Source organism: Chrysoperla carnea, chromosome 1 (genome assembly GCF_905475395.1).
Source record: "Chrysoperla carnea chromosome 1, inChrCarn1.1, whole genome shotgun sequence".
In the NCBI taxonomy this organism is placed as follows: Eukaryota; Metazoa; Arthropoda; class Insecta; order Neuroptera; family Chrysopidae; genus Chrysoperla; species Chrysoperla carnea.
In genome coordinates this window covers 4,622,484-4,634,152 of record NC_058337.1, presented here as the reverse complement: position 1 = coordinate 4,634,152, position 11,669 = coordinate 4,622,484, and the positions used below count along the sequence as shown (strand labels likewise).

General features: G+C 33.6%; 3 protein-coding genes across 4 annotated transcripts; 2 read left to right on the top strand and 1 right to left on the bottom strand.

Moving 5' to 3' along the window:
* Window positions 1–3,442, top strand: LOC123290546 (WW domain-containing oxidoreductase). Its single transcript, XM_044870766.1, has 5 exons — window positions 1–159; window positions 220–726; window positions 800–979; window positions 1,825–2,083; window positions 3,248–3,442. Exons 1-5 carry the CDS (start codon window positions 68–70, stop codon window positions 3,440–3,442), a joined length of 1,233 nt encoding a protein of 410 aa, XP_044726701.1. The 5' UTR covers window positions 1–67.
* Window positions 3,443–3,472: 30 nt separating this feature from the next.
* On the bottom strand, window positions 3,473–3,966 carry LOC123305796 (succinate dehydrogenase assembly factor 4, mitochondrial-like). The gene is made up of 2 exons (XM_044887629.1): window positions 3,835–3,966; window positions 3,473–3,773 (listed from the first exon to the last, which is right to left on the bottom strand). Exons 1-2 carry the CDS (start codon window positions 3,899–3,901, stop codon window positions 3,517–3,519), a joined length of 324 nt encoding a protein of 107 aa, XP_044743564.1. The 5' UTR covers window positions 3,902–3,966; the 3' UTR covers window positions 3,473–3,516.
* Window positions 3,967–4,146: 180 nt separating this feature from the next.
* On the top strand, window positions 4,147–11,051 carry LOC123305503 (coiled-coil and C2 domain-containing protein 1-like). Of its 2 annotated transcripts, none has more exons than XM_044887235.1 (7): window positions 4,147–4,200; window positions 5,717–5,784; window positions 5,872–7,442; window positions 8,061–8,460; window positions 9,054–9,205; window positions 9,665–9,755; window positions 10,639–11,051. In XM_044887235.1, the coding sequence occupies exons 1-7, from the start codon at window positions 4,182–4,184 to the stop codon at window positions 10,759–10,761; spliced, it is 2,424 nt and encodes an 807-aa protein (XP_044743170.1). In that variant the 5' UTR covers window positions 4,147–4,181; the 3' UTR covers window positions 10,762–11,051. The 2 variants fall into 2 exon arrangements, with proteins under 2 accessions (XP_044743170.1, XP_044743169.1); XM_044887234.1 differs by having other exon boundaries at window positions 9,617–9,755.
* The last annotated feature ends 618 nt before the right edge of the window (window positions 11,052–11,669 follow it).

Sequence of the window (11,669 nt, the reverse complement as noted above, 5' to 3'; positions counted from 1 at the left end):
TCTGTCAAATTCCAGCTGATTGTCAATGTGATGTGAATTTTTAGGAAAATATTAAAATTTTAATAAAATGATGGACTTACCAGAAACCGATAGTGAAGATGAAATTCCACCAGGTTGGGAAGAACGAGTAACTACCGATGGTAGTGTTTTTTACGTGAAGTAAGCACGTTTATTTTCCACAATTTTCTCAATAAATACCCTGATAATTCCAAATTTTAGCCACGGACTGAAAAGTACACAATGGACTCATCCACGAACTGGAAAGAAAAAATTTGTATCCGGTAATTTACCATTCGGATGGGAAAAATGCGTTGATGAAAACACAGGAAAGATTTTTTTCGTTGATCATGAAAATAAACGTACAACGTATACAGATCCACGTTTAGCTTTTGCCACCGAAGAAAAAGAACATCCGTATGATTTACGACAAAAATTCGATGCTTCTTCAACGGCATTACAAATTTTACACGGTAAAGATTTATCGGGGCAAGTGGCTTTAGTTACGGGGGCAAATACTGGTATTGGCTTTGAAACAGCACGATCTTTAGCGCGACATGGTTGCAAAGTAATATTTGCATGCCGTAATATGGATGCAGCAGACGAAGCAATCAAACGAATTGCTGACGAAAAAGCTGATGCAGCAAAGAATTGTGATTGTATGCGTTTAAATTTGGCATCATTTGCGGATGTTCGAAGTTTCGCTGAAGGCGTTATTGAAAAATACAAGTTTGTTTTCATACATTTAATTTATTTTTATAGTAAATTTTTGGATATCCAAAAAGTTTGTTGGTTTTTTTAGGCGCATTGATATGCTTATTTTGAATGCTGGAGTATTTGGAATGGATTATTCTACAACTAGGGATGGCTACGAAACGACGTTTCAAGTAAATCATTTGAGTCATTATTATTTGACTCGATTACTTTCGAAACTTTTAGGGAAAAATTCACGAGTTATTATTCTATCTTCAGAGTCACATAGGTAATTTTTATTATAAAAAGTCCGGTTTGGAATATACTTCAAAATTTTTGTGTCCATTTTCTCCAAAACTATAAAAAAATAGAGTGTTGAAATTTCCAGGTAGCTTCAACTAGTGGTCTTTTGAAACATTCTCGAAAAAAAAAATCTAGAAAATACTCGAATATTTTCGAAAACCAATGCACAATGCTGCCGGACACAAGCATCAATAAATACCCGGGAGTTCCATTTGCGAACTGCAAGTTACTCCTGAAAGAGGATATTCTGAAAAAGGTCAATCTTAGGTAGAGGGAAGAACGTTCTTGTGGTACTATAAGACAGATATGGTCTGAGTACAATCGCAGGCGTTTCTAAGTTCTCATATCACTTCCAAGGGCCTCTGTTCGCAAAGTTGTTGCGGTTATTACAGGACACTGGCTGGGCGGCAGACATGCTGAACGCTTATACCTGGCAGTGAATCACGACTACTGCATGAGCTGTCACAGTGATGACGAGGAGGAGATAATGTCTCATCTTCTCTGTCACTGCCCAGCTCTTGTCATGAGGAGATGGACTTACTTGAGCCAGCCTCTCTTTGACGACCTCTCCGACCTAAAGTCAGTCGACGTCAAAGCCCTCCTGCTGTTCTTAAACAGCTCCAAATGGTTCATGGAGTAGTGGCCGGAGATGGGCCAACCCATTTACGGTATCACAACGGACCCTATGGTCTAAGTGTGTCCCACCCCAGGACAGCCACTCTAATCTAACCTAACCTTCGAAAACCAATTAAATGACGGCTTAAAGGGCGCCATAACAGTGGTGGTTTTTTAAACTCTATTAATTTAAATTTTTGTTTTTTAAATTTTTAGGTTTGCAAATTTAGACATTAATAATATTTCTCCGGAAACATTATCACCTCTAGAAACACAATATTGGAGTATGATGGCGTATAATAATTCAAAATTATGTAATATACTTTTTGCAAATGAATTATCTCGTTTGTGGGAAGGACGTGCCATATCTGTTTTCGTTGTACATCCTGGTAATATGATATCAACGGATTTAAGCCGTCATTGGTGGGGTTGGAAACTGTTATTTTTGATTGTTCGACCATTTACTAAGTCTTTGGTAATTTTTTACTAAATTATTTTCAGGTAGTATAACAGTATCGAGACGGAAAACAGTTTAGTCAAATCAGCCATTATTTTTTAATTTTTGTTTTACAACTAATTAAAAATCATAAAAACAATTTTAAAAACTGAGTTGACTAAAATTTAACTGTCAAATTCAATGATCAGATATTCTTTACTTTGGCTCCCTAGAAATGCAATATACCATTTTTTTACCTTAACCAATTATACAGTCAATAAGCCGGAAAACAGTGTCGATTGTAGAAAAGTTGGTAAACAAAACACTGATTTTAATGAAACTTTTTATAACGTGTTTATTGGACCCCAAGAAACGTTCAGCCAATTTAACCTAATCAAAAGGAGGCATAGGGCTCCAGCCTATACCCCTCTTAGACCAGCCTAAAATTTTTTTGAAGTGCTTATTTTGATTTAAAATTGTCAATTAGTTGATTTTTTGGGCGCTGATTACGATCGGTCGATTCTCATCAGTCGATTTTCGGAAGATGTGACAGAATCCGTGCAATCTGACATCGTATTCGCATTCAGCGACCAAAAATACCCCCTAGAGCACAGCTTGAACGATAAATACTAAGTTTGCCGTTTTTTGTGTCTAAAAGTGGAAATTCCGATCAAAAATGACACAATCGAAAATCATGTTATCTGACATCGAATTAATATTCAGCCGTCAAAAATATCAACTAGATGACTATTTTAACGACAAATTGTTTGAGTGCGGAACCCTAGATTCGCACTTGAAACATATCTAAGAACACTCTCCATTAAATTACCTTTTTCGTTAAAGCCTTTTCCAAACTGAACCGATTTTGAACATTATCTCCTATATTTTAGTTGTTTCGGGTGCGGAATCCTGAAATCGCACTTGAAACATAGCTAAGAACACTTTTCATTAAATTACCATCCAAACGAAACAAAAAAAATTATAATCGATTAATCCGTTTAGGCTATAGGCGTTACGAAGCTACAGACAGACAGACACATACACACGTAGCAGTCAAACTTGTAAACCCCTTTTTTGGTTCGAGGCTTAAATTTAAGGGAATTATGATCTTTTGATTAAATTTTTTTGACCCTCGATACTGCTTTACTACCTTAAGTCAAAGTCCAGAAGGTGTATTTAACTGTTTTATTTCGTATTTTTCAGCAACAAGGTGCCAGTACGACAGTTTATTGTGCAACCGCACGAGAATTATCCGGTTTAACTGGATTATATTTTAATAATTGTCATATTTGTAATGTAAGCGATAATGCGAAAAGTAGTGAATTAGCAAAACGTTTATGGGATATTAGTGCCGACATGATTAAAGCAAAAATTGGACCAGAAGCATGTTTACAATAAATATAACTTCTTTATTTTGTTAAGTTTTTTTTTTTATACAAAATTTATACTAAATAAAATATTTTAAACACATTTTAAAAATCAGAAACTCGTCCTTTTCGTTCCCAATCACCGTAACGTGTTGGTTCTGGTCCGCGAGGTCCATTTACTTCACCGGTATGTGGATTGGTATTATTTGGCCATGCAGGTAACGGTTCTTGTTCTTGATAAGGATGTTTACCTTCGATTTCTTCTAATTTACCAATTGGTGTTTTCTGACGTAATTTTTCACGAAATGCTTTCAGTTTTGGACTATCTTCGTTTTTCTTATTCTCAGTGGAATAATATTTACCTATAAGTAAAAAAATAATAGTGAAATGTCAGTGTTAATTTTTAATGAAAATGAAATTTACCTAATATAATTCTCCTACACATCAAAGATGATGTGTTTAATATTCGTAAATTAATTAACGAACCCATTTTTTTTAATTAAATTTTATGCAAATATCGCATAAAACTTCATAAAAATATCTGTCAACTATTATACTTTGTACAGTTAAATAACAACTTGACGTCATCGTTAAAATGACGCAATTTATTTCAACAAATTTTTGGAAGATTTAAATAAATTGATTTTTCATTAAACATGCGAAACCATGTTAAATTATCTATAGTTAAAAGAATTAAAGGTATTGTATATTAACAGTTAAAAAATTATTTTGTGCAAGATTGGAATAAAAAGAAATTTGTTTCATGAGACATGGGCAACTGTCTTACAGGTATTGAATATTTATGAGCCTTTATGATTGCTAAAAAAGAACAGGGGACAGTATAACGTCGAACTTGACCCATTTGAAAACCAGATGAGATCTGATTTACGTAGGTAAATTTAAGAAATGTGATTTTATTTTGTACTTGTAAAACTCAATGACCAATTAAAACTGAAATAAGATTTCTGATCAGTGAAATTTGAATAACTGTATTCAATTTACAACAAATATCTTTAATTCAAATAAGTATCTAGACTTTAGATATAACTTTGGATATTTTCTTTCAGTATAATTTGTTACTAAAGAAGCCGCTATTATACACTTACTTGCTTTGAAGATTAGCGAGATCATCTGTAATCAAATTCCAAAAGTTACGTAATACGCTAAATCTAGATTTGTTTATACTAGGCCAATAATCGGGTACTTTTTTTCTGCAATTTATTGCAGAAATTTTTATGTTCAGTGGTATTTCTGTAGTACTTTTATACCATGCATATAAGTAATATGCAAGGTATACTAAGTTTAGTCCCAAGTTTGTAACGCTTAAAAATATTGATGCTAAGCACAAAATTTTGGTATAGGTGATCATAAAATCATCTAATTAGTCCATTTCCGGTTGTCTGTCTGTCTGTCTGTCGTCTGGCGTCTGTCCGTCTGTCATCACGATTAGCGTACTTAGGACGTAAAAAGTAAGGTCAAGTTCGTAAATGAGCAACATAGGTCAATTGGGTCTTGGGTCTGTAGGACCCATCTTGTAAACCGTTAGAGATAGAACAAAAGTTTAAATGTAAAAAATTCTCCTTATAAAAAAATAATTAACTTTTGTTTGAAACATTTTTTCGTAAATATCACTGTTTACCTGTGAGGGTGCAAATTAGGCGTAAATTGTATAGTATGTAATTATGGGAATATCAGTTATTATGTGTGACATCAATGAATGTGTAATGTGATGGAGTCATCAACACTGTCTATGCATGGTATTTCAACAATTAACTCAGTCAAATGTTTCTAATGTTTCACTTGTCTGTATTAAATGGCATTCTGAACCTACTTTTTTCGCTCTGGCTATTGGGATACACACAGTATTTTTATTAATTGAAAATTTGTCTATGAAATTTTTACAGCGTTTCGTATTTGTTTTCTATTTTTGTATACGAATTCTACCTATAAGAATATCGAACCATAAATTGAGAGCTGTTTCTGTATTTTCTGGGGCCATTTTTCTTTATCGATTTAGTCGAAAATTTTAGATATATATGAAAAATAAATTACAATCAATCTTCTAAAATCTGGCTTCATGGCTTGTCTGATTTTTAGCTCGATTGTTATTAGCTGATTAATTTTAAATAATGCTTGTATATTATGACGTTGTATTTTATTTAACTGTATAGTACATAAAATATACAATAAATTTTGAATCATGCGTATTGTTTGTGTCAGCTGTTTGTGATGGTTATCGTTTAAACGAACAAATAATAATTATTGTGTTATTTTAAGATATTGATTGTTAATAAATAATTTATAGCAATGTTTGGTCGAAAAAAAGAAGAAAAACCTAGACGTCCAGCTTCTAAATCCAAAAATTTGTCTCAGGTATTTTAAAAACAAAAATGATATCATAATTAATATTTATAGGTAGTGAGTCATCCCATTCTAAACCTCACTTTTTTTTGTCTTTAGTTTGGATTATTTAACATTCCTGATGATTTCCAACCCATGGATAATGAACCAACTGATAGCGAAGATGATGATTTTGAAGCTGAGCTAGCGGCCATCACATCAGGAAATGGACCAAAGAAACCACAACGACAAAAGCCTAAACCAAATCTAGTTTCACCTGATGCTTTAGATCAATTAGTTTCAGCTAGTTTAAGAGATATTCCGTCCGATGAAGAAGTTAATTCTGATGATGAAAATGATCCGACACTATTAAGTGAACTACACGAGTTGGCTGGAGTACCTCCTGTAGTTGAAAGTCCTCCAAATGTTGATGATCCAGGCGATGGTGATATTAGTCAATTGCTACAGAATCGATTGAAAATGTATGAAACTGCTGAAGATAATGCAAAGAAAGCTGGTGAAAGTTCAAGAGCTAGACGTCTTGGACGTGGAATAAAAACATTAAAAGATTTAATTAAGAATGTTAATGCTGGAAGAAATATTGATCAAGCTGATATTCCTCCAGAAGTTGCAATTACAGTTCACAAGAAACCTGATCCAGAGCCCGCTGTTGAGCCTAGTCCTGAAACAAATGTGCCAGTAAAACCTCCTACAATTGACCTACCGGCTGCGCCAGTTATATCACCGGAAGATAATAGTAATATAGATATGCTAAATGAAAGAAAAAAACAGTACAAGCTCGCAGCTTTAAAAGCTAAAAAAGAAAATGATAATGTAACAGCTTTAAATTACATAAAAATCGCAAAACAATTTGATGTTATTATTGAAGCAATACAAAACGGTCAAGAGGTTGATTTAAGCAACATGCCTGGACCTCCACAGGAGAAACAAAATATTCCAATGAAAGAAGAATCGGAGACGCAAAAAAGTCCACAAGCCGATACAGTTATCAGTCCTGATCCTGGAGTGTCTGTTTCAGAGGAAACTGAGGAAGATGCTCCAGCACCGGCATTAATAACAGCTTCAAGTGTTGCTGAAGCGCTACAACAAAGATTAGAAATATATAAAGGCGAAGAGCAAAAAGCAAAGGAAGCAGGAAATTCCAGTAAAGCTAGACGAATGGGTCGTATTGTTAAACAATTCCAAGATGCAATTCGATTAAATAACGCTGGCAAACCGATTCCAATTGACGAACTACCAACTCCACCTGGATTTGCACCAATTCCTGTTCCAGGCGGTGCTCCAAGCGAACCACCACCTCAATTAAAACCAGCACCAGCTCCACCAAGACCAGCCCCGGCTCCTCCAAGACCAACTTCAGAGCCAGCGACTGAAGAGGGGACTGCAACTCAGCCTCCTACTCCACCCAAACGAGGCACTGTCCGAAAATCGGGTAATCAATCATCAACTACCCACAATGAACGACAATTAGAGGTGTTATTAGCGAAACAAAAGGAATTTAAATTAGCGGCTTTAAATGCGAAAAAGAATGGAGAAATTATGCAAGCGAAGGAATATCTAAAAATGGCTAAAGGTATGGATGCTTTAATTGAGGCTGCTACATGTGGCTTACCGGTGGATATGTCAACAATTCCAATCCCAGCTACTGCACGATCCGAATTAGAAGATGGGTAAGTGGCTAATATTATTTAAATATTTCAGTTTTTTCATTAATTTTAGAAGACCTGGAACCATCGTATAAAGGCATTTGATATTGGGTAGTTTTTGGGAGGGAAGAAAAACGGAAAGACTTCGAGACCATGGGGGATGGGTTCGTAATGTTATCAAAAACAAAAATCCAAAAAAGCTGCACAAAAATTTGCCTAGGATCGATCTATCTGGCAGGTTTTTTGAAAAATTTTGAAAAAGTCTGTTTTTTGGGAAAACTTTTGATTTTGGCTGATAACATTAAATGGGAAAGTTGAAGATAATTCAAAAATATGTATTCCGAGCCAAGATTCGATCTTGTATCTTAATCCGTTTTCTAGTTATAAACAATTTAAATATTAAATTTATTGAAAGAAATAATTTTAACTTTTCATTGGCGGGTTTTTTAAAAAATTTTGAAAAAGTCTGTTTTTTGGGAAACTATTGATTTTGGCTTATAACATTAAATGGGAAAATTGAAGATAATTAAAAAATATGTATTTTGAGCCAAGATTCGATCTTGTATCTTAAACCGTTTTCTAGTTATAAACAATTGAAATTTGTTTTAAATTTATTGAAAGAAATAATTTTGAACTTTTCAGATTTGATTTTGTTATGACTGCAGAATGTAATGACGATGATTCCGAAATGACCGATATTTTAGGACGAATGGAAAAGCAATTATTGAAACAATTAAGTTTATGTTTAAGTACTCGGGATCATTTGAAAGCAATTGGTGATGTGGCTGGTTTAAATCGTTTCGAGAATTTAGCATTAAGTGTGACACGTGATTTGGATATGATACGAGTACTACGACGATCTGGTGATAATCCAAAACCACCAAAATTCCATTATGAGACGAAAAACTTTTCGGTTGTTAAATGTAATACCGATTTAAATGATGATGAATTGGAGTTAATTATTGTTCGTGGTATTAATTATAAATGTCCAAATCCGACCGATATTGATACGTATGTGAAATTTGAATTTCCATTTCCACAGGTACGTTTATCAAACTCGTAGAACTTTATCATTTTTCAGTGCCCCACTTTATTTGGTGTTTTATTTTTGAATTGCCGTCATTTTAGTGTCCTATTTTTTTAACATGTGGCAAGTAAGAAACATTTCGGTTAACGAAACTGACAAAATATTTGTTATTTGTTGGACTATTTAGACTTAGATTGCGGGTTCGAATCCAGGCAGCGGCAGTGTGAACAATTTATAATTAATGGGAGTGCAGAATTGATCACATTGTCGTCGTTTGGATAAGAACGAAGTAACCGACGCCACCCACATCAAAAATGTAATTGTAAAAATATGTTTGTAATTGAATAAATAAAGATTAACAATATCACGTTACAAATACGGAGGTTAAACCCCCATTATTTATTTTAAAAAAAATTAATGTGCATTCGATCTAGCTGAAGGTTTACAAAATAAAGGCCCCGTGATCCTTATGTTTCCAGGGTCTCAGAAAAGTTCAAGAGAGCTCTGCTTGCCCGTTTAAGTATTCAAATGAAAAGCATCCCCGAAGTTTTTGTTGAAAAATCCTTTAACAATTAATAAAATTTAATAATTTTCATTTTATTTTCTAGGAGGATCCACCAAAGGATCGAACTTCTACTGTAAAAGATACAAATAATCCAGAATATAATGCAAGTTTTAAGTTACCAATACAACGGAATGCACGTGTCTGTCAAAGAGTATTTAAGAGACAGGGTGTAAAATTTGAGGTGTATTCTAGAGGGTATGTGTTGAAAGTTTATTAATAATTTTTTTTAATGGCTGCTAAATTAACTTTGTTAACGGATGGTTTTTTTTTGTAAGGATTTTCTTTGAATTAACATTTATTAAACTAGGACTAGGCGTGGTATTAAGAACGTTTGGAAATTTGTAAGCCCTCTGAAAACTCCTAACTTTGTAAGACCCCTGAAAGCAAAGAGAAAAAATTGTTAACCTCGTCTTTGACAACAACCTCTCAAATTTCCAGCCATTCTAAAATGAATTGTCAATAACTACGCTTTTTCCTAATCCCGATAACAACTTTTTTTGTTATTCGAAGAAAGATTAGAATTGAACATTGCTGTTTGCTAAAAGTGCATGTAAATTTTTCACGTTTTTTGTACTGTACTATAGATTTAATTTATATGTGTGGTAGTTGTTCAGATTGGTGTTGCATCTTTGATTGTGTTGCATCTTGTTGCAGCGGCTTCTTACGGAGTGATACCTTATTGGGAACAGTTACTGTCAAGTTACAGCAATTAGAATCAAAAGTGGAAATTCATGATTCATTTGATGTAAGTTACAAAATCATTATTTTTAAATCAAAAGCTCATCGTATAAGGTTTTTCCTGGTTGTCATAGTAGCTCGTTCTGTAGTTAACTAATCAAAAAATAACTTTAACAAAAGTTGTAGAGTTTGTTGAAGGGGGATATCATGTTCTAACATCAGTTTAGACACAGTTCTCCGGTTAGAATAAACATGTGAACCTCAAAAAAACACATAGAGATAATATCATAGAGCTGTATAGGAAATGCAATAAGTGAATTCTTAACCGCAGTGGGAGAGGTAGAAACGGATAGAAATTTTAGGTGAATAAGAGAGACGAAGGCAGCTATATGCGCCTACCTTATCTGTCTTTATCTACCTCTCTACGGCTTTACGCCTTTACTTTATCTGGTCTCTGGCGACTTTGCAGCTCTATGGTAAATCTCTATGAAAAAACACCCCCTACGAATTTAGTTTGGCATAAATATCGACACAACTATCTGCTGTCAAACAAGGTTATCAAATAAAAGAGTGTTGCCAACATAAAGATGCAAAGCACTAAAAACCACATAGAGATAATACCAAAGAGATCTGTGGGCATAGCAAACGCAAGGAGTGAATTCTTGACCGTCGTGAGGGAGGTAGAAAGATACAGAAATTTTGGGCGTATAAGAGAGACGAAAGCGCCTACTTTATTTGGTTTCTCTCGACTGCGATAAACCGTTTGGTGGCGACTTTGCAGCTCTAAGGATTTATCTCTATGAAAAACACCGCCTTAATAATTTAGAGTAACTGATTTCTTTAACGAAAATACAATTTATCTAACACCTTTGTCTAGTACGATGTGCTTTTGATTTCCAATATTTTTCCCAATAAATTTATTTTATAATAATTTCTATAATTTTGTATAGCTATTGGAAGGACGTAAAGCAGTTGGTGGAAAATTAGAAGTCCGTCTACGAATAAGAGATCCATTACAAACACGTCAAATAGAAGAAATGACCGAAAAATGGCTTATAATTGATTCTTCTTGAGTCTAAATTTTAAAAAAATAACTTAACAGAACAAATTGTCTAAAAACTGAAGGTTGATCTAGAAATCTTAAAACGAATTTCGTTTTTAATAAACAATAAATATAAAACTTTAGTCTTATCTATTAAATATATATTTTTCATATTTGTTTTCTGGCCACATGGTTTTATATGGTATTTTTTTGGAGACATAGGATAGGATGAGATCCAAAGTGATGGTGCTTTTAAAAAAATAAACAATATTGAATGAATGGGGTTGTTTTTACCCATAAAATGTTATAAATAATATTGATTGCTATAATCTATGTTGAATAGTTTATAAATTATATAATTCATTATATAATTCATGTAAATATATTTATATTTTTATTATTAAAAAAAAAAGTTATTTTACATCACCATTTTTAACTGGTTTTATTTCTAACCTTTCCATCCCGTCAACACTCGTGTTAAAATAAATATCTTTTATTTTTCAAATGGCATATGTGGTTGAAACTGTTCATTTTACAGTGAAACCTGGTCAAGAGGGTAGTTATATCAAACCTAGGACCTTGTTGATATAAACCCTGATACGCAGTTTCACTCCCTAGAAAATCCCATTTTCCTGTATTTTGAAATGTTTACCCTAGGGTGTGGCCTTCTCGAATTTTCCCGGATATGTGGCTTATACCAATCTAAGGAACACCTTATGGTTTAGCCTTGTGCCAAGTTTAATTGAAATCGTTGGAGCCATTTTTGAGAAAAGTAAAAAAAAAAAAACGTTTTCCCAAGGGTGTGGGTCTTCTCGAATTTTCCTGGATATATAGCCTATACCAATCCTAGGAACACCTTAAGGTGTAACCTTGTGTCAAGTTTAATCGAAATCATTAGAGCCGCCATTTTTAGGAAAACCCCAAAAAAAAAGTTTTTTC